Below are 382 nucleotides of genomic sequence, written 5' to 3' on the forward strand. Positions count from 1 at the left end.
CTTCGCCGGCCTCCTCTTCGTCACGTACGCCACCGAGGTGTTCCTAGCCAGGGCAAAACCGGGGCAAGTCACCAGCTACATGGCCACTGTCTCCGGGCTCCTGAAAATCGTCCAGGCCTTCGTGGCCTGCATCATCTTCGGGGCTCTGGTGAATGACAGCCAGTACGGCAAATACGTGGCGACGCAGTGGTGCGTGGCGGTGTACAGCTTCTGCTTCGTGGTGACGGTGGTGGTGGTGGCCTTCAGCGTCACCGGGAGGACCGCCTTGCCGTGGTTCCCCTTCGAGCGCGCCGTGGTCGTCTACACCCTCGTGGCCGTGCTGCTGTACGTGAGCGCAGCGGTCATCTGGCCGGTGTTCTGCTTCGACAGCAAGTACGGCTCC

At 63.4% G+C, this 382-nt stretch overlaps 1 protein-coding gene across 1 annotated transcript in view; it reads left to right on the forward strand.

Moving 5' to 3' along the window:
* Nucleotides 1–382, forward strand: part of LOC104511132 (myeloid-associated differentiation marker-like protein 2) — a 1,142-nt gene that overhangs the window by 630 nt on the left and 130 nt on the right. The window contains 2 exon segments of the mRNA XM_010153614.1: nt 2–378; nt 380–382. The exon segment at nt 380–382 is cut by the window's right edge and continues 130 nt beyond it. Coding sequence (XP_010151916.1) covers nt 2–378; nt 380–382 — 380 coding nt within the window.

This window comes from Eurypyga helias, unplaced genomic scaffold (assembly GCF_000690775.1).
Source record: "Eurypyga helias isolate BGI_N326 unplaced genomic scaffold, ASM69077v1 scaffold20256, whole genome shotgun sequence".
Lineage (NCBI taxonomy): Eukaryota > Metazoa > Chordata > Aves > Eurypygiformes > Eurypygidae > Eurypyga > Eurypyga helias.